This window comes from Sceloporus occidentalis, unplaced genomic scaffold (assembly GCF_023333645.1).
Source record: "Sceloporus occidentalis isolate IW3139 unplaced genomic scaffold, rSceOcc1.0.p SCAF_8, whole genome shotgun sequence".
Taxonomy (NCBI): Eukaryota; Metazoa; Chordata; class Lepidosauria; order Squamata; family Phrynosomatidae; genus Sceloporus; species Sceloporus occidentalis.
Window position 1 is genome coordinate 28,962,360 of NW_028316988.1, and position 18,262 is coordinate 28,980,621.

General features: G+C 45.5%; 1 protein-coding gene across 4 annotated transcripts in view; it reads right to left on the reverse strand.

Moving 5' to 3' along the window:
• KDM4B (lysine demethylase 4B) overlaps positions 1-18,262 on the reverse strand; it is a 127,382-nt gene that overhangs the window by 14,792 nt on the left and 94,328 nt on the right. For all 4 annotated transcript variants that reach the window (XR_016282153.1, XM_089535813.1, XM_089535815.1 and 1 more), the window contains 4 exons: positions 15,233-15,684; positions 6,133-6,253; positions 4,352-4,530; positions 2,017-2,239 (listed from right to left, as the gene is read on the reverse strand). Coding sequence is in view for 3 of the 4 variants with exons in the window: in XM_089535813.1 (XP_089391939.1) it covers positions 2,017-2,239; positions 4,352-4,530; positions 6,133-6,253; positions 15,233-15,684 (975 nt within the window). In the remaining variant the exon portion in view is untranslated. The remainder of the gene's footprint in view (positions 1-2,016; positions 2,240-4,351; positions 4,531-6,132; positions 6,254-15,232; positions 15,685-18,262) is intronic.

The window sequence follows — 18,262 nt, forward strand, 5'->3', positions numbered from 1 at the left end:
AGGACAGAATGGATATTGTTCCTTTAAAAATCTGACGCATTCCTACTTCCTCATGAATGTTAAAGTGCCTGAATGGTATGAATGCAGTCTTTTCAGCTTGCACATCTCAAAACATTCTGAGTCTTGTCCTCATTGTCCCTTTCCCCCCCTTTTGTCCGACTGTGTACAAGTGGATGAAGAAACAGCAGCCTGGTGAAAGGCTAAAGACTACCATTTTGACACGCTGCAAGCATTCTGAGAGTCTGTTCTATGTAGGAACGGTTGAAGCTCTGCCTGAAGAAGCTTCAGTTCCCAGGATCTCCAAGTAGGGCTGGGAAAGACATTCATTCCATCCCTGCCTGGAACTAGGGAGAGCTGCTCCTACTCAGTGTTGTTGCTCCTGAAGTAGATGAACTACAGGTCTGACTATGCATAAGGCAAGGCCCTTTGTTCGCTATCAGACACATCCTTAAGGTTGTGGTATAATGGACAGTGGGTAGTCTTGAACAAATCACCCAGACTCTGGTATTGTTGTAAGACCTGAACAGGATCAGTCTCTGCAGGCCACCTTTGGCTTTCACAGTAGCGTAGGGAACTTGAGGCCTTTCAGTTATTATTAGTCCACAACTCCCATCATCCCTGACCACTGCACCATGCTGACTGGGCTGCAGGGAGTGGGTCCAGTAACATCCAGACAGTTATAACTTCCTTACCCCTGAGCTAGAGAAAAGTAGGGAGAAAATCTGGACCAAAGAAAGAACTCAAGGAAGAAGAATCCAATCTACTCCCACAGCCCAAGGGACTAGCCACACTGAGGAGGAATGCAGAATGTGAGAGAAAACTAGACCGACAAACCAATGTTTTAAATAGACAAAACAATTCTGGAAGATGCAGATGCTTGCCTCCGGCTATCTAAACACAAGGAGGGGTGAGACAGGGGCAACCCCAGATGTGGATCATTATCGCCAAAGGTTATAACCTCTGCAATGTATTTGTAATTCAAGGAAGAGCTCCACATCGGCATCTTATTGATCAAAGTTGCAGTAGCTGTGTTGCTCCTGAGGAACAGGAGGCAGAGCATGAGAGATGCTGTCTGTGTTCACTGCCAGCCGGCTTGAGGAGACAGATTAGGGGTGGCAGGGTATAGATTTAACAAACAACTGAACAGAATGCATACTAAAGAAGCAGAGAGAGAAAAGGGAGAAAGAGAGAGCACACACACTTTTACAAGGCTGTCAGAGACACAAGGGAGAATACGCATTTGATTATCAGTTAAACAGCAGATAATGAAACAGTGACTTGATTACACAGGATGGCAGGGGGACCATAGCTTGGGGCAGAGCACATGCTTTGCATTCAGACAAGTTGAGGTTCAATCCCTGGCTCTGCCAGTTAAAAGGATCTGGTAGCAGATGGTGGGACAAAATGTCCTGCTGCTTTTGAGATCCTGGGAAGCTGCTGCCAGCTGGAGCAGGTGATACTGGACTAGGTGAGCCAAGGGTCCGATCAGTTTCTAAGGCAGTTTGCAATGCTGCTCTGTTCTGGGGTTGGGGAAGAGGAGGATGAAGGCCCTAGACTAGAGGAAACCCGTTGTTCTAATAGTAGACGTTTCCTCAGAAGTTTCCATGCTTCCAAGCGTGGCTAGGTTGTCCTCACTAAGCCATCATAGGGGAATGGAGGTCGGTCGGTCTGTCTATCTATCTAAAAAGTCAAAGTCTTTCAGGGCCAGAACACAGTTGTATTCAATAAGACATAATAGGGGAATGGAGGACTATCTATCTATCTATCCATCCATCTCCCTCCCTCTCTCCTATGTATCTGAAGATCTCAGGCTTTAAATAAAAAGTCAGGTTTTGACTCAGCATCGAAATAATCCCAATGCTGGCACCAATCCCTCCTCCAGGAGAAGGGATTTCCACAACTGTCCTGAGACAGACCTTCTTATTGTATGCGAAGAGCAAGGAGAAGATCAAAATGGATTCTGATGAGCCAGAAAGGCAGGGGTACTCATGGCCTGGACTCAAGGCACACACTTACTGGCATGGACCTGCAAGCAGCACCTGGCGCAGGAGATAAGCAGGCTGCTTCCGTCCTCGCCGATGTAGGAGTTGGAAGGCAAGGGCTCCGTGTTTTCACCACTTGAGGTGAAGCACATCTCTGGGATCAGGGGCTTGGTCTTCCGGCTGCTCTTCAAAGGTGGTTGGAGTGAGGTGCTTTCACCTGACGGAAGTGGGGCTGCTTCTTTTTCCATCTGTGAGGCCTTGAAAGAAAACAAACACATTACTTCAATATGTTCATCATTAAAACCATTGGCAGTGACTGCTACTTATTATTTTTATTATTATTATTATTATTATTATTCATTTATATCCCACGTTTTACCTAATAATGGGACTCAAGGCTGCTTGCAAATATAAGATTTAAAAACAATTACACAATCTATAAAGTTGAAAGCATTTAATATTCATCAAAAGGCAATGCAAAAAAAAAAAAATCAACAATACAGCACAGCACACCATTAAAAGCTTGTCACTTAATAGGAGCCGCCACATTCGCAACTGCTCTGGCTATGTGCTAACCTGGCTCTACAGTCACAACTGCTAACAGGCATAAACGTCATTAATCTTGTATGGATTACTTAGCCCTTTTCACTATTTTGGTGGCCAAAGCAAACAAATGTTTAACACAGAAGGGTTATTTTCTGCATCTCGGGGAAACAAGGGGGGCATTCCTGAGTAATCAGACTCAGAATAGTGGTAGATCTTGCACCCAGTTCATGCACAAACTGCATTATGCACCATCAAGGGGCAATAAAAAGGTTAAAGCAAGCTTGACTTTCCATCTGTGAGAGAACCAGGAGGCTGTTGTTGGCAGAGGGCATGCAAGCCAATTCTGCTTTGGTCAGGCCCCACCTGGAATATTGTGTCCAGTTCTGGGCACCACAATTTAAAAAGGATGTTGAGAAACTGGAGCGTGTCCAAAGGAGGGCGACTAAAATGGTGAAAGGTCTGGAAACCATGTCCTATGAGGAGAGGCTTAGCGAGCTGGGGATGTTTTAGCCTGGAGAAGAGAAGGTTAAGAAGTGATATGATAGCCCTGTTTAAATATTTGAAAGGATGTCATATTGAGGAGGGAGCAAGCTTGTTTTCTGCTGCTCCAGAGAACAGGACCCGGAACAATGGATGCAAGCTACAGGAAAAGAGATTCCACCTCAACATTAGGAAGAACTTCCTGACAGTAAGGGCTGTTCGACAGTGGAACACACTCCCTCGGAGTGTAGTGGAGTCTCCTTCCTTGGAGGTCTTTAAGCAGAGGCTAGACAGCCATCTGTCGGGGATGCTTTGATTTGGATTTCCTGCATGGCAGGGGTTGGACTGGATGGCCTGTGTGGTCTCTTCCAACTCTATGATTCTATGACAGCACAGTGGCATGGCAGTAGATAAAGATCTACTGTTCATCAACAACTGTAAAGTAATGAGCATTGTTTGTTCCATGGGGCTTTCTTTTCCATTCTCCAAAGGACATAGATCATCAAAATGCAGCAGCTACAAAACATCTTTAAAACAGAGGGGCAGGGAGGAGGCGGCAGACTACAATCAAGATTCTGCTGTCTTTCCCCCACCTTCTTGGCACCCTCTCCTGCTCTTTCAGCAAGATCCTTTCTCCAGAAGGGCACCTCAAGGTTTCTGGTAGCAAAACCAGAGTGAAGAGACAAAGGATTAAACACAGGCCAGGTCTCCTTGTAATTCATTATACAGCAGCATTGTGCAGAGTTAAGAGAGACACGCTTCATTGTCAGTCCGGCAGAAGCAAGAAGAAAAGCAAGCCTGCCCAGAAACACAGTTCCAATGCTAAATCAAGTTGTGTGTGTGTGTGTGTGGGGGGGGCGTTCTGCAGTCCAAACACCTTGAACGCAGCCACCCATGTGCAAAAGGCACCAGAAGACCTTTGTGAGAGAAGAAAAAGGAGGTTTCAGCCAACCATCTATTTGGGGACCAGAAGAACAAAGATAAGATTCCTTTTTATGCAAAAAGAAATGAATAGGTGTTGAGGTGTGTATATGTGTGTGATGGGGAGTGTTTCACCCCTTCCTTGCTCCTCGCTTTCTTTGGAAGCTTTCCTCTTCACTCCTTCATTAGTAAACCCACCCCGGGGGGGGGGGGGGGGGGAGAGAGAGATGGTGCTGCCAGGAGGCAGGAGTTGTTTTTATTATTTACTTGAAGGCTAGTCTTTATGGCACCTGCATCATGGGCATTCCAGGCTGCCGGGTCTTGTACTTATGACCAGAGGTCTAAGTGGACCTATGTATTTGAAGAAACTTTCACCCTTACTCTTTTCTTTGCTTGCCTCAAGACAAGGTATGCCAGATTACCTGATTATAGGGGTAGAAGAGGGTGCAGATGGCACAGTATGGCTCACTCAGTGCTGCTGCAGCATTGAATCTCCTCTCGGCTACAAAGTTGGGGGGTTTGTTTTTCCACTGGAGGGAAAGCAAGGACTTCAGGAGCTCAGGGTCACCAACATCTTCTTCTCCAGAGAATGGGAGGGTTTCTGAAAAACAAGAGGAAAAGAAGGGAAAGAGCTGAGTTAGAGGGCCGCAGAGCATGCAAGTCGTCCAAGAGCCCAATCATGTCGGAAATATTACAATACAAAGAGAGGTAGGCAGTGAGGGCAGGTGGGAGGAAATTATCAGTGCCAACCCATTCTTCTAACATGGACCTCAAAAGAACATACCTTTCTATAGAAAAAAAAATCTGACTATGTGGACCTAATTCATCTTTCACTTTTACTTAAAAGATTTTAAAAATAAATAAATCAGATTAAATTAAAAGCTAAAACATGCCATTGCTTCAGAGAAGAGTTTGGGGCTAGCTAGACTGAAGGAATCAAACCCCTGAGACATCAAATGAAGGAAGGAAGGAACATTTTGCTGCATCAAGAGAGGTCCTTGCCGCCTTCATTTGTCAGCTGTCATCCTGTTCAGGGTCTATCCGATGTGTGGATCTGAGTGTTAAAGAGTTCTGTCAATGCAACATGAACATGTGCCAAGTGAAGGGAACACGTGTTGACAAAATGGCTGCCCTGATCGATTTGCAAAAACTGCTGCCTGTCCCTAAACGCTTTGCAAACGTGCCAAGGAGGAGGGTCTCCTCTCTTGTTAACTCAGGCAAGAGACACTCAGTTGGGCAGTGCTGGTATTTCCTTGACAGAGAGTATGGGAAGCCACTGTCTGATCCAACAAAGCTTGACAGGTCCGTGACTCAGGCCCCCCAAAAAGCAAGAGTGATGTACGGCAAAGTGCCACATGTCAGGTCTGACATGCCAAGAGGCTGAGACAAAGCCATTGCAAGAGCCAGGAGTAAGAGAAAATGGATTTTCAAAAATGGCTGTCAGGTGTCACCTGCAAATCCTGCCTCCTTGCCATCCAGAAGCCAATTGTGGAAGTGCTTCTGAGGCAATCAATGCTCACCGCCACTTTAATTGTTCAGGGGAGACCTGTCAGCTGATCAAATGTCAATGCCCTGAACATATTCTGTGAAAGAACAGAAAAATCAGTTTCATGGCTGTTAATCTATACGGGTGAGCCAGCAAGGGTTCCAGCAACGAAGGCTGACTGGCAGGGCTGCCATCATGTCACAGAGAGATACAGGACAGGTGGAGTGGGCCTGGTCTCCTAGGCATTCCAAATTGAGATAAGGGCAGACAAAACAGCCTAGGGCAGGAGGGTGGCAGAAGAAGAAAGAAGATGGCCCCTCTGATACCAAAAGGGCCTCAGGCAAAGGAAGCAGGCTGTGCCTTGGCAGGGGAGTGGTCCAGAAGGATAAGGAAAGAAAAAAGAGATTGTTAACAGAGTCTGAACGGAGAAAGGATGTGTTATACTGTACAACTATGGCAGGGCTGGCTGCCTTTTTTGTTGTGTTACTTTGTGATGATAATGATGATTTACAAAATGAGAGAGATAGGGGTGAGCATATAGCCAGGGAGGTACAGCTGAGGCATTGTGTACTGAACTGAAGTAACAGGACAAGCCTTTGGCTGAAGTTTGCTCCCTGGCATGCCTAGACCTCTCTGTCACTTAGCACAGCTAGCCTAGGTACTGAACCTGAGAGGAAGCATATCCTCTGCTTTCGCACTCAAAGCCTATGCGCTTACCTTCATCACTTGAGGCTTCCTGTTTCACCACAGACAAGGGGGATCGGGTGGGTGGCTTGCCCAATGGGTGACGGCGGCTTTTCTTGATCTCCATCTTCAGTTTGGAGAAAGTAGAAGTTGTCTGGGTAAGAGAACAGAAGGGATTGAGGATGGGGAGGAGGGGGGAAATAACATCATCACTTCATACAATTTCAGACAGGAGTAAAAGAACCAACAGAGACTCATTATAATGAACAAATCCATATCCATTCCTGCCTTCTGGTCAGCAGAAGTTAGGATAAAGGAGAGCCTACACTGCAAAAGCCTACATTTTGTACTAGGTGTTCAAAGGTGAATGCAAGAACAACACAGTTGCCAAATCTATTTAAATGTTTGGTCTAATCTTTTGGCTCTACCCACAAGAGGGACAAAGGACTTCTATGGACCACTGAAAAAGCCTTCTCAGACTCATGCACTGCCCAACCACTTTAACTGCCTTGTCAACCATCAGAAAGATTAGAAACATAATGAAAATCAAAGGCAAGGTTCCCTGGATGTGTTAACACCTGCTTCGAATTGTTCAAGCAACAACTACATGGAGCCCTGAGAAGGACAACTATTATTTTCAGCGCACAAAGGTTGCACATTGGAGTATGTTGATCTGATAGGAGAAGGATGGGAGGCCTCCAGACATTTTGGACTGTCACTCTCAGAAGCCCTTACTAGTATGGCGAATGGTAACAAGACTATGGGAGCTGCAGTCCAAAACATCCGGAGTGGCAAAGGACCCTGTTTTGCCTCAGCAGATGCAACCTATTAATGCAAAATAATCCTCTGCTTTATACTATATCAGAATATTGATTCAGCTTGCTTGGTCTTTTCCATGCAGTGGTCTCTCCTGACCTGACCTTCAGATGTAAGCATGAGAAGTTCTGCATGCAAAGGTGGTGTCCTACTTCAACCTATACACCTTCCCTTAAAAACAACACAGGGTTATGGTCCATATGGTTGTCAGTAAAGGAATACAATAAGCAATAGGTCTTCCTCTAATGTGTCAGAAGGTTGTGATTTTCACTATATAGACTGACCACCTACAAGCAGGTCTCTATGGCAAAATATATTTTAGGCCTCTGGAATACAGTACAGAGGAACAGAGCGGCTTCTGGAAAGGTTGTATCTCTTCCAGGGGTAATGCAGCCTGCCTCTGTATAGGAGTGCTGGATTGAATGATGCATGAAGCTACAATTTTATGACAAGACGAGTGAATCATGACCCCACCATTACTATTTATACAACCCACACAAGCGTCTCCATTTACCAGCCAAACTTCAGGGCGCATTTTGATCCCAGGCCAAATCCGACGCAACTGTTTCACTTTCCCCCTTATGCTGCATTCAGAACTCGCGTTGCTTTTTCAGGGCGATCTGATAAATGCACACAATCGTCACACCTACCTGGCTGCTGTTATACATGCACACATCCACCCAAATTTAAAACCATGGAGGTCAATTATGCGAGAAACGCTTTGTCAGAGACCAAAGCGGTTGCCTAGCAATGGTGACTCAATACCGCCATAAGTCACTCTGATGAGTGAGCATATGGAAATGTCGCGTTTCTAAAAATTCTCTGTTCGCAGTGGAAAATGTTTAGGTGACTTTCCTTCATCTATGTCCTTTGAGCATCACTGAGGGGAGAAAAGATATATTTTTTTCTCTTTTTATCCAGAATTGAATCAATTACATGAAATCAATTTGTCGTCCTTTTTAAAAGAGGTGTGCCAGGTGTGTTAGGAAGGGTAAGATTCCTCAAACAGCGATGTTGCGACTGAAGTGTGCAGGGCGGCTGCGGAGAATCTTTGGCTCTCCAAATGATTTGGACTTCCAACTCCGATAATCCCTTTTAATTACTTCTGGCCACAATTGGTGTAGTTAAGCAGAGTTGAAATCTAAGAGTTGGAGGGCACAGTTCCCTATTCCTACCCAGAGTTAGAGAAAGATATATTAGCAAGATTGCTAAGACCAAGTTCACCACTTCCTCCTTTGAAAAAGCAAAACTCTGGAGTAATCTAGCTGGTACTAAATGGCACTGGTTTTACTCACAGTATGAATTCCTCTATTAAGGGAATAATGAGGAATATCTATTTTTACCAGCCATCCAAAATCTTTGAACTCACAAACTACTTAAGTGTGTGTGTGTAAAAGCGAGAGATAAAGTCCACACTTGTGAGTTCCCACCTGCTGTCAGAAGTGGCACAGTCACAATTCAGCTTTGCCACTCTCAAATAAGAGGCCAGGCGCAGCCTTGACACCTTATTCTTCTGTTACTCAAGCATGAAAGTGGACTTCCTATAGTAACAAAAAGGCAGGGAGCATTTGTTCTCTTGGATTTTGAAAAGCCTCAAGACAACGTGAGACAGACCTATCATTATTATGTGCTTGCTTACTTGCTCTTTTTTTAAAAAAAAATATATGGGTGTATGTGTATATATCTACACTTTTATGCACCTGCGTTTATAGATACAAATAGCTGGGGAAGAACCAGGAGCACTCCATTTCATGTGGCCTTAACTGCTTTTTCAAAGTTGTCATCCATCAACAAGGAATTCCCAAGATGATCAGCAACTCACTGTGGCTGCCATTCACAGACATGTCTTCTCCGTGGAATGCACAACGCTGCCCACCTGAGATGACAGCCATTCTTTCCTTCGTCTAGTCATGCATTCATTCAAAGATATTGATCTCAGAGATTTGAGAGGGCATGTGGTGTCACAGCTACAAAGCTGGATTGGGGACTTGGACGATCCGGATTCAAGGCCTCATTCAGCCATAAAGCTCACTGTGTTACTTGGACCAAAGATTCATTCCCTCAGCCAGGTCTATCTCACAGGGTTTATGTGAAAATAAGAGGAGGGAGCCATATCAAGTCTTGAACTCTTTGGAGGGAATATAAATGCAACTTACATTAACATTAAAAAAATAACACAGGCTCTTTTGCTTTCACCTTCATTGACAATCCCTTCCCACCCATCCCAAAATACAGAAGCATCAATCCATTCTCCAAAACCAGATAAGAATTCATTAGCACTTTGCTCTGGCCTTTTAGTGGTCTCTGCTGTTTGTAGTGGCTGACACTAGCCATTACAATGCCTTCTTCAAACACCTGCAAACACAGTTTTATCACAATGACACCATGAGATACCAGCAGGTACAGAAAATGGAAAGCTTTCCACCAAGGCAAACCCTACGTTGCAGGCCATTCTAACACACTGGCAATCCTGCTATCTTCCCAGCACTTAGGGGCAGCCATACATTATGGCTCTCTCGTCTTGCAAAGCTCATCCAGATGAGCACAGAGGGGGCAACAAACAAAATTAACCTAAGACAATATAAGGGCACACAAAGAAGGGATCCACAAGGAGTAGGAAGGAAACAAATAGGAAAAAAAAATATTGCCGGGCTACAAGCCACAGGCATTTCACAACCAGGCAGGGCATCACATTCCATTTGCTACACCCATGCGCTGGCCAGCAGCACAAACATGGACAAACACAGTTCTGCTTTGGCATCAGGCACTTAGCACGTCGCAACAGAGTCTGGTTTCTTGGAGATGTCTGCCATGGAGAACTCCCAGGAAAGAAAGCCACCTTAACGTCTTTACAGGGACTCAATGCAGAGCCAAACGTATCCCAGCGCCATTTCAGACGTGGGCAGAGGGTCCCACCCAGGGGTGGCCCCCATTAAGCCCAAAGGATCTTGTTGATTTTCAACCTGATTTTTCTCCAGTCGGCCTCCACTATGTCCGAGTACTGCTTGTACAAGAGGTACCGCAAGCGGGCAACCACGTTGCGGGGCAGGGCGTGCTTCCCTCCGCCCCCGCGATAGCTAACGGCGCTCCGCCACCTCTCCAGCTCATCCGGGGGGACCATCCGGGTGAACAAAGCTGCCGCGTATCTCGCCGGCTTGCCGCTAACTCGCTTGAACAACTCCCGCCTCTCCCTTTTAGGGATCCTCCACAAGGTGATATCGTCCGAGCGTAGGACTGCCTGCAACAGGTTAAGGTGGGTTACTCACACTGGAACTTGCAAGAGCCACACTCCCACACCAACTCCACCGTGACCAAAGGCACACCTCTATGAGGCTGTAGGTAAATGCACACAATTGGCAGCACAGAGGAGTCAGACCATCTACAAGCACAGCTCCCTGGGTTTCTTGGGAACTGGGGAATACTTGGCATCTTTCTAGTTAATTTCATTCCAACAATTACAATTGGTGCTCTCTCCTTATAAAAGCCTCTCGCTCGCTCACTTGCTCTGTATATGTGTTGTCTATCTGTCTGTCTCTTGTCTCCTTTCCCCTCACCCAAGGATAGAGTTCAGACTAAGAAATTTTAACTGTATCTTGTTTTATTGTTGTAATCCGCTTGGATTCCAAGTGATTAAGCGGAATATAAATAATAATAATTATGATGATGATAGTCAGAAACGGAACACTATGGACCAGCAGAACAATCTCTCAAAGAGAAGGGGACTCAGCCCATGTTTGCACGTCTTTCTCCTAGGAAAGAACCTACCTCCTAGTGCACTGAGAGGCGAAATGGTCCACTGGATCATTTTATGGCAACAGGGAGAAAGAACAGAGTCCCATGTATGGAACTTATCCAATGTCATGTATCAGTTTAGACCGTGGTACAGCTCTATTTACTAAATCTCAGTCAGTTCTGCTATCATTGCCCCTCATTAAAAAAAAGCCAAGTGGAGAGCCTTCTTCTGATGGGTCCCTTCCCACATATTTCCTTTAAAACAGAAAACACAGAGATAATCCCTCTGCCTAGAATTTCTTTTTGGAAGAAGGCAGGACAGGAAAGCAAGGTGATATTAAATCTATACTAAAATGTACTAAGAAAGGTTACAGATGCTAACTGGAGCCATGGCTAGGCTCCCTTCTCTCTGATGTCTCTTATCGTCTATTTGAATTTTACACCTGAAAGATAGATGGCTGTGGTAACAAGACCTGAACTTAGCTGGCGGGATGCCCTGGAAGACTCTTAGCCCAAAGGCTCTTGCTCTTACATCCTTGTGAAATAAAGCAATAGTTCTCAACATTCAGTCCTTCCAATGGTCTGGACTTCCACTCCCAGAATCTCTGACCATTGGATAAACTGGCTGATCAATGCTTATTGAAGCCATAGTCTGAAACACCAGGATGACCAAAGGTTGAGAATCACTGATACAAGGGACTGAAGGACCTGGAAAACAACACCATTTTGCAAGCTCCTTGCGGTCTGAAGTGGGTACAGAAATGTGTGTGTGTGTATATGTGTGTGTGAGAAAGAGACAGACAAACAGAAAAAACACAATTCTGCAAGCCAACTGAGACACAAGCTAGGGACAGAAGGCTGTGTCATCTGCCAGCATGACAGGACAACGACAAAAGTAAGACAAGAAGTACATAGCAACAAGAAGAGCCTACCCAGCTGAACACTACTGAAATATCACAATGATGCCCGGCACCTTGAGATGGACTCGCAGTGGCAAATTAACCACCATGCCTATAGAATTTATCAGCAGCAACATCTACAATATGTACTTGATCAAAGTTCTTGCTAGATTTCCTTCTCTCCTACAGAAAGAAAATCCCATGGAGACTTTTAAACTCAGCATTTTTCACCAGATAAACAGTTTGCAACCCAAAACTCCATTCTGAGACTTCTCTAGGGAACCCGTGCGTGGGTAAGGATGGCACTCTGTGCCAAGCCTCTACTTGGCTGTACTGTACTGCTGCCAAATTTAAAAGACATTGCAAGTACACAAGGATGATGGGGAAAAAACCAGGTGCGTTAAAAGGAGATAGGCAGGTTGCTTTGCAAAAAATAATAAGAATAATAAAATATTCTGCACTCATTCTTGTCAAGCCAAGGACAGGTAAACTTCAAAAAGCACTGAACATGAGAACAAGAGTAAAACACACTGTTGAAAAATGGAACATTTTAAAGTAATGCACACAATAGTCTAACTAAAAAAATTAAAAAGCCATGACAAAATCATGGAGCAGGAAAGTTCTGTGAAAAGGCTGTAGACAAAAGCCGACAAATTGTACCTCCTTTGCCACCAAATACAGAGAAACCAGATAGCAGGCTGGGATGCAAATTTCCTAGTTGCTAGTATTTGCGTTACTAAATACTGAGCCTCCCACCACTATCCCAGCTTTTGAATTTTGTGAAGGGATTCTCTTGCTAGAGAACACAACACACTGGATCATATATTAAAAAGAAAATGGCTTACCCACTAACTAAATAGCAAATATTATTTCCTTTTGAAAGAAAACAGCAAGTCAGCATCAAAAGCAAGGCTAACGAAAATTTTACTTGCCAGTTTATACCTCTGACTGAGAGACAGGGCAGTGGAGTGGTTTGAGCGTTGGACTAGGACCCTGGAGACCAGGGTTGGGATCCCTACTCATCCACTGGGTGACTTTGGCAAGTCCACTCTTGGCCTTAGAGGAAGACAAAGTTAAATCTCCACTGAACAAATCTTGCCAAAATAACCCTGTGATAGTGTCGCCATAAGTCAGAAACAACTTAAAGGCACACAACGCAACACACAAATAGAGAGAGAGACACAAAGAGATACTGGCTAGCCTGCAAGGAAAAGACCTAGTTAAGCTGCCCTGCTTATTTACCTGGAGGCGATTCTTAGTCCTGATTAAAGTAACCCTATTTTTAAATCAGGATTAAGTTGGTGAGGAATCAGTCAACCCTCTTGGAAATAATGAGTTTTGAGAAGGGGACCATGACTAAACCATTCTTGTCATAATTTCCCAGATCAGCAAAGGTGAAATCTCCATTATATACAGAGACTGGGGGTTGGTGGGACTACCGCCAAAAAGCTGACGTAACACACCAGAAGGTTCCAAATGATGCACTGTACCGGTGGAGGATGACCCATCTTTGTGAACCACTAAGACCATGAGGAAGAATCTCAGCTAAAGCAGCCCTCCGCCAAGTACATAGCGGGGCACTTTGTTCCCTACAAGTAATGAGAGACTGGCAGTGTGACCTACCACACATTACGGCAGTGAGGACATCGAAAGCAGAAGATGGTGAAGCACTACTGTGAGGTTTTTCTTTGCATGAAGATCTTTGCTGGGCTTGTAATAGACATATAATAGACACTTCATTGCCCATGGCAATGGGAAAAGGGAGAGCAACTAATAGAACAGAATAGAATAGAAGTGGGATAGTATACATAATAGTGCAGAGGTCCACAGGCTGAAAGAACACACAATGGAAAAATCAACTCTATACCAGCTATGGCAAGTACCTTTTTGACACATTCATAATAAAAACAGTATGGTATCTCCTGACAAGACATTCCTCTCCTTTCTTTCTTAAAAAACAAACAAACCCATGAGCATTGTGCTAGCTGATGGGCATGCCCTGCATGGCTACTGACAAAACCCCTAACGCTAGCCCAAGATGAGGCCTGGAGCATGGTTTCAGTAGCACAGGTTGCCCGAGTGGTTTTCTGTGACCTGACACAAACGGGCCTTCCAGAGCTTCATCTGGATGTTTGAGAGCTGAGTAGCTTTGGCAAGAGCACCAGCCTTTCTTTTTGCAGGCTCAAGCCCTATCTGTGCGAGGCACAGAAACCACAGAGAAGGAGAGCAGATCCTTTTATGCCCGCCTTGCCAGGTTCCCAAGTCATAAGAGAGAAGGGCAGCTCAACCCTGATGACTTGTTCCTATTCTATAGCTCTAAGAGTAGGAAAGATATTGGGATGAATAGTTGTCGTGGGGAGGTGAGAGGGGAATGGCATGCCAAGAAGAAAACAAGCTGTTCCCCAAGGCACTGTGGTGGAGAAGTACATGACATGCCTCCCCCTGCAGCTGAGTTGGTTTTTATGTGAAGGCAAAGTCAACATTAAACACACTATTCCCTAAGAACCTCTGGCTGTCCAAGAGACACCTCAGGGACTTTAACTTGGGCTGCCTGAACAGCCAGGTAGATTGGGAAATTAAGAGGTTTTATGATGCAGAGGCATCTAGGCCACGTTCCAAGCAGCCGTCCCCCAGTTTCTATTCAGATCATGCTTTAAAAACAGAACAAAACCAAAAGACTCCCCCTTTCTCTTTGCAGTCACGCTCTCATTGCTTCTCAAGGTCTTGGAAAATAAAGATGGTGGAAAGGAGAGAACAAAAGCAGAGAGGACAGCCAGTCAGCTGTGTATGTGTGCGTGTGTTTTGTTTTTTTAAAATGCAAATGTTAGCCTTGAGGGAGAGCTAAAGTGCAGCTCTGTTGAGGCAAAGTTCGGATTCAGACAACTATTCCGTAAGACCTGGTGGTTCAGCTTCGCTGACACTTCAGGGTCAACCAATTCCTGATCCAGGAGCCTGAAAAGGCAATGCCCCATCCACACCTCCAGATCAGATAAGCAGGGGATGATGGAACTTGACTTGTTTGGCTTAACCTTCATCCAGGCAATTTAAAACAACAACAATAGTGCACTAAGTGACTAAATCACTGGTATTCCACACTAGCAAAACGCTGAGAGCCTACAAACACTAGGCATTAGTTCTGATCATTTGTCAGTACTCTTTTTCAGTTAAAAATGACAAGCAACACAGTATATGTGTTTAAAAAGTATGCCTATTTTTGTATGGGTTTTTAAAAAATGAAAACAGTGTTTGCAAAACTTTGGAGACAATGTCAAATAATGACTTAAGTCTAGTTCTATAAAAATTAAGCAACAAAAGGTGCCCTTTGGAGATTACAAAGTCTTGTTGCCTGGATAAAGGGCTACTCTGTCTAGAGATATCCTCTGCAAAAGGAAGCCCTGAAGTCTGAATTGTCCAGGCAAACTGAGGAACTGAGGCTTGGCAGCTTTGCATTTGGAGATTTAGAGGTTTAATCTCACCATGCCCAGAAAGCTTTCCAGGTATACAGACGGCATCTTATTCAATCTATCCCAGCTTGGTATTAGTTCCAATTTATCACATGGGGCTGCTTCTGCCCCCATTCCCTTTTCAGTTGTGGAGACCATTAAAGGACCGGCATTCTCTACACAGGTTAACTACAGTCACAGTGCCCTCCCTACTCCCTCCCTCCATACACAACTGCACACTACCTGCAATTTGTTGGGCTCCGGGAGCACTTCAGCATTCTCCTCCTCCTCCTCTTTCTGAAGATCCAAGGAGGGCATCGGGTCCTTTGTGACAAACCGCTCAAACACCTCCTGGCAGGAGACCCTCCTCTTCTCTGAAGGGGTCTTTTTGCGCCGAGGGACAACGTAGAGCATTGGGATGATGGGCCTCTGCTTCGACTCATCCTCCTCGCCAGGGGTTTCCGAGGACAAGGTGTTGAGGGCAGGCATTGGGGGGATGTCACCTTCCCCAGAGGCAGACTTGAGGGGATTCCCTTTGGCCTCATCCTCTTCCACTGGCAGTTGTGGCAGCAAGAGCGGGGGCAGAAGCTGATGCAAGGGGAGCTGAGAAGATGGTGCCAAGGGGTGGGGGTGCGGCTGCTTCTTCTTTCTCTCCCCTTTGACTTTCGGGACACGGACCTTCGGTTTGCAGTCTCCTGTTTTGACAAAGAAGGAAGGTCAGTTCTGAAAAGGCTACTGAAACATATAGACACACACATGAAATTCTTTACCCTACCCTTTCATTCAGGGGTGGGCAATGGTGGAAGGGCAGAGGACATTTATCTCCCTGGTGCCCACCCATTGGGCTGCACCGGTCCATTCTGGCACAACCAAGGTGATAGTATATCACTTCCAGCTGACTGATTTTTGTTCTTTCTGGGGGGAGGTGGGGGGACTCAGAGGTTAGGAAAAGCTATCTGCTGCATCTTGGGGTGAAAAGCTGCCAGAAAATTGGCTGGAAGTGGGGAATCAGGGGACATACTGTGCCCCCTCCCAAAGTCACACAGGTAAACAGAATATTTTCCATGTTAAACTCGGAGGCTGACCTACTGGAAAATCAATGCCTAACACTCATGAATCTACATGCTGACTCATCAGAACAGAGACAAGGCAATCTAAATGCTGTGCCAAGCCCTTAATAATTCCTGTAAATCATGTGGGCTTTATCGGGCCCAATTTCTTCTGTGTTTGCTGGCCTTTGCAAGGCTGAATAGCTTTACCCTAAAGGGTTAGCAACCCTACCGCCAAGTCTGGACTCTGTCTAATTTTGAAAGTCTGTGGCAGGCAAGTAATTTCAGGACTCTGGCAAGAGCCATCAATCTCTCCCTTTCCCAGGAACCCACTAGATAGAGAGGGTAAGGAAAACAATCAAGGAAGTGGCTGGAAAAGGAAGCAAAAGAGGAAGTGGAGGCACAGTAGGATGGAAGGAGTTTGCGTGGCCCATTTTTGGCTCTGATGTCACTGGTGTTCAATAGAAAAATGGATCCCTGTGTGGATCTACCCCCCCCCCCCAGAAAGAACATTATCTCTAGCTTGATAAAAAGGATGATAAGACAAGTAAAGTAGTCCATAGGAGGGTGACCAAAATGGTGAAGGGTCTGGAAAGACCAAGGGAGCTGGGCATGTTTAGATTGGAGAAAAGATGGTTAAGAAGTGATATGATAGCCCTGTTTTAGTATTTGAAGGGATGTCATAGTGAGGATGATGCAAGCAATGGAGTCGAGACTCCGCCTCAACATTGGGAAGAACAACCTGACAGTAAGATCTATTTCACAGTGGAATAGCTCCCTTGGAGGGTGGTGGAGTCTCCTTCTTTGGAGGTTTTTAAACAGAGGCTGGATGGCTATCTGTCGGGGGTGCTTTGATTGTATATTCCTGCATGGCAGATTGGGGTTGGACTGGATGATCCTTGGGGTCTCTTCCAACCCTGTGATTCTATGATTCTAAACAACCAAGTCAGAACCAAATTTACAAAGAGATAAAATCTGATCCCAATCAAGTATCACTAGGTGCTAACAGCCAACCTAGCTAAGCTCTCTTATGGACCAGAACATGGCTGGGGAAGCTGTAGCTCTTCAGATGTTGCTGGGACTCCAGCTCCCATTAGCCCCCTCATACACACTTTTATGATGAGGGAGAGCTCTGCCTTCAAGCTCAGTTAAAATCGTATTCCATGCACAGGCCCTACCTACAAGCGCATGCTGGGCAGCTGACAGGCCTTGGGAAATGAGGAATCAAACACAGCCTTCTAAATCACTTCTCTGCCAAGTGGCTTCTCTTACAAGGTCTTGGAAGGCAGTGGCAAGCAATGCTCGGGACATGAATCAAACCAGGGGCCTCGCACACAGGTTTGGAGACTATGGTGTATGTGTTTGTGTGTATTCATCCCCCCCCCCCCCCATTCATCTCTTTTCTACCTAACCCCATGACTGAAAACCATCCCTATACATTTTCTCTCCATACTGTCAACTCTCGAGGGCACTTTTGTGAGTGTGCATCTATCCTTGGGCAGACAGATGCCCCCATATGTTTTCATCTTGACAGAGAAACACTCATAAAACAAAAGAGCACTCTTTGCTCTCCCAATCTGTTACCTTACCATTTGTTTTCTGAACATTTCAGAATACCTGCCTCCAGATTTGGGGGTGAGATTCCTGGCAGCCTTTGAGCGGCTCAAGAAAGCTGCCGCCTTGAAACAGCTTCCTTTAGTGCCGTGGCAGTGAATTAATCCATCTCCCCACCCTCACCAGCTTCATGAATAAAGTTATCAAGTCCATTGAAAGGGCAGTAAATAATAAATGGTCCATGGACACAATCTCTCCCCCAAACAAGTGCTCCCCCTCCCCACCACCACATTTGTCTGTTAAGACATTATAGATTGTGTTCACCTGCAAGATTCCTGGGCAATTCTGCCTGCGAAAGGTCACTCGCCTTTGAGGATAAGAATACACAAAGGAGAAAATGTGGGGTGGGTGCCATGGGGAGCCGGGTGTGGAAATGGCTCAGCTCTCATCCAGAAGATTTGCTAGCTAACCTCCCAGGCTTGAGACGCTGACATCAGTGCTTAGCAAAGCCTATCGGACAGAACCTAACATATTGCTAGTGGGGCAGGATGAGAGAGAAATCAGATAAGCCAAAGCCTAACACGGAGCCCTAAGACAGGATTAAGCCCAGAGTGAGAAGACGCTGTTAAGACCTCCCCTTGTAACAGCCTTTGCTGGCAGGCGTCAGCGC